The 1124-nt window shown below is 68.5% G+C and overlaps 1 protein-coding gene across 1 annotated transcript; it reads left to right on the top strand.

Annotated features, from left to right (window-relative positions):
* The first annotated feature begins 352 nt into the window (after nucleotides 1-352).
* Rprm (reprimo, TP53 dependent G2 arrest mediator candidate) lies at nucleotides 353-785 on the top strand. Its single transcript, XM_013028787.1, has one exon. It carries the CDS (start codon nucleotides 456-458, stop codon nucleotides 783-785), a length of 330 nt encoding a protein of 109 aa, XP_012884241.1. The 5' UTR covers nucleotides 353-455.
* Nucleotides 786-1124: the final 339 nt, after the last annotated feature.

Raw genomic sequence — 1124 nt, 5'->3', positions numbered from 1 at the left:
GACCAGAGCAGCCAAGCTGGAAGTAAGTGAAGATCCTCCCTTCGGCTTTTCTCGGCGGGCGCAGGGCGGCGCAGCGGCCGGAAGGGGTCGCTGTTCGCTCGTGGCAGGCGCGGGGCGGCCCGCACCTCCCACGGCCTGGCTGGCCCAACCCCGCCAAGTTCCAACAGCCCCCAGTGCAGCCAGCGAGCGAGCGAGCGAACGAGCGAGCGCCAGGAAGAAGCGAGCGAGCCCGGGCAGCCACGGACCACGCACACTAGCCGGGCTGGGACGCGCGCTGGAGAGGCTTCTGAGAAACTCTCCGCGCCCCGGGGACTTTGGAAAGAAGAGCGCGAGGAGCGCCACGCGTGCAAGTGTGCAAGAGCGCGCGCGACGCCCAGCACCTGTTCCTCGGCCACGCGCCCTGCCCGCGCGCCTCGGACCCGCGCCTGCCGTGCGCTCGGCCGTGCGCTCCCACCATGAACCCCGCGCTGGGTAACCAGACCGACGTGGCCGGCCTGTTCCTGGCCAACAGCAGCGAGGCGCTGGAGCGCGCGGTGCGCTGCTGCACCCAGGCCTCGGTGGTGACCGACGACGGCTTCGCCGAGGGCGGCCCCGACGAGCGCAGCCTGTACATCATGCGGGTGGTGCAGATCGCGGTCATGTGCGTGCTCTCGCTCACCGTGGTCTTTGGCATCTTCTTCCTCGGCTGCAATCTGCTCATCAAGTCCGAAGGCATGATCAACTTCCTGGTGAAGGACCGCAGACCGTCCAAAGAGGTGGAGGCGGTGGTCGTGGGGCCCTACTGACCGGTCCTCCCGCTCCCCCCACCCCACCCCGGCGGCGGGAGTCCCCAGGCCTCAACCCCCCCAACCCTCACTGCGCCCCTCGCCATCCAAGACCGGGCGACGCAAACCTGTCGGAGTCAAGTGTTTCTCTCGACTTCTGCTTTTCGAGATCAAGCGACCCGTTTCTCGCTCGCCCTCTGAAAGTCCCCGTGCCAGGCTGCGGGGAGGAAGAGAGAGCCCCGACTTCTGAACTCCGCAGCAGGTGGCAAAGAGGGCGATCGGGGCGCGCAGAACTTTGGAAGCCGCTGCTGGCGTGGGAAACGGCGAGACCCAGCGGCCGGAGGCCCTTCTCACCCGCAG

The sequence above is a fragment of the Dipodomys ordii genome, unplaced genomic scaffold, assembly GCF_000151885.1.
Source record: "Dipodomys ordii isolate 6190 unplaced genomic scaffold, Dord_2.0 Scaffold5, whole genome shotgun sequence".
NCBI classification, from domain to species: domain Eukaryota; kingdom Metazoa; phylum Chordata; class Mammalia; order Rodentia; family Heteromyidae; genus Dipodomys; species Dipodomys ordii.
This window is presented reverse-complemented; position numbering and strand designations above follow the sequence as displayed.

Bases quoted from the DNA above. Each gene is read 5' to 3' on its own strand.
- Rprm (XM_013028787.1), top strand. From the start codon at position 456: ATGAACCCCGCGCTGGGTAACCAGACCGACGTGGCCGGCCTGTTCCTG.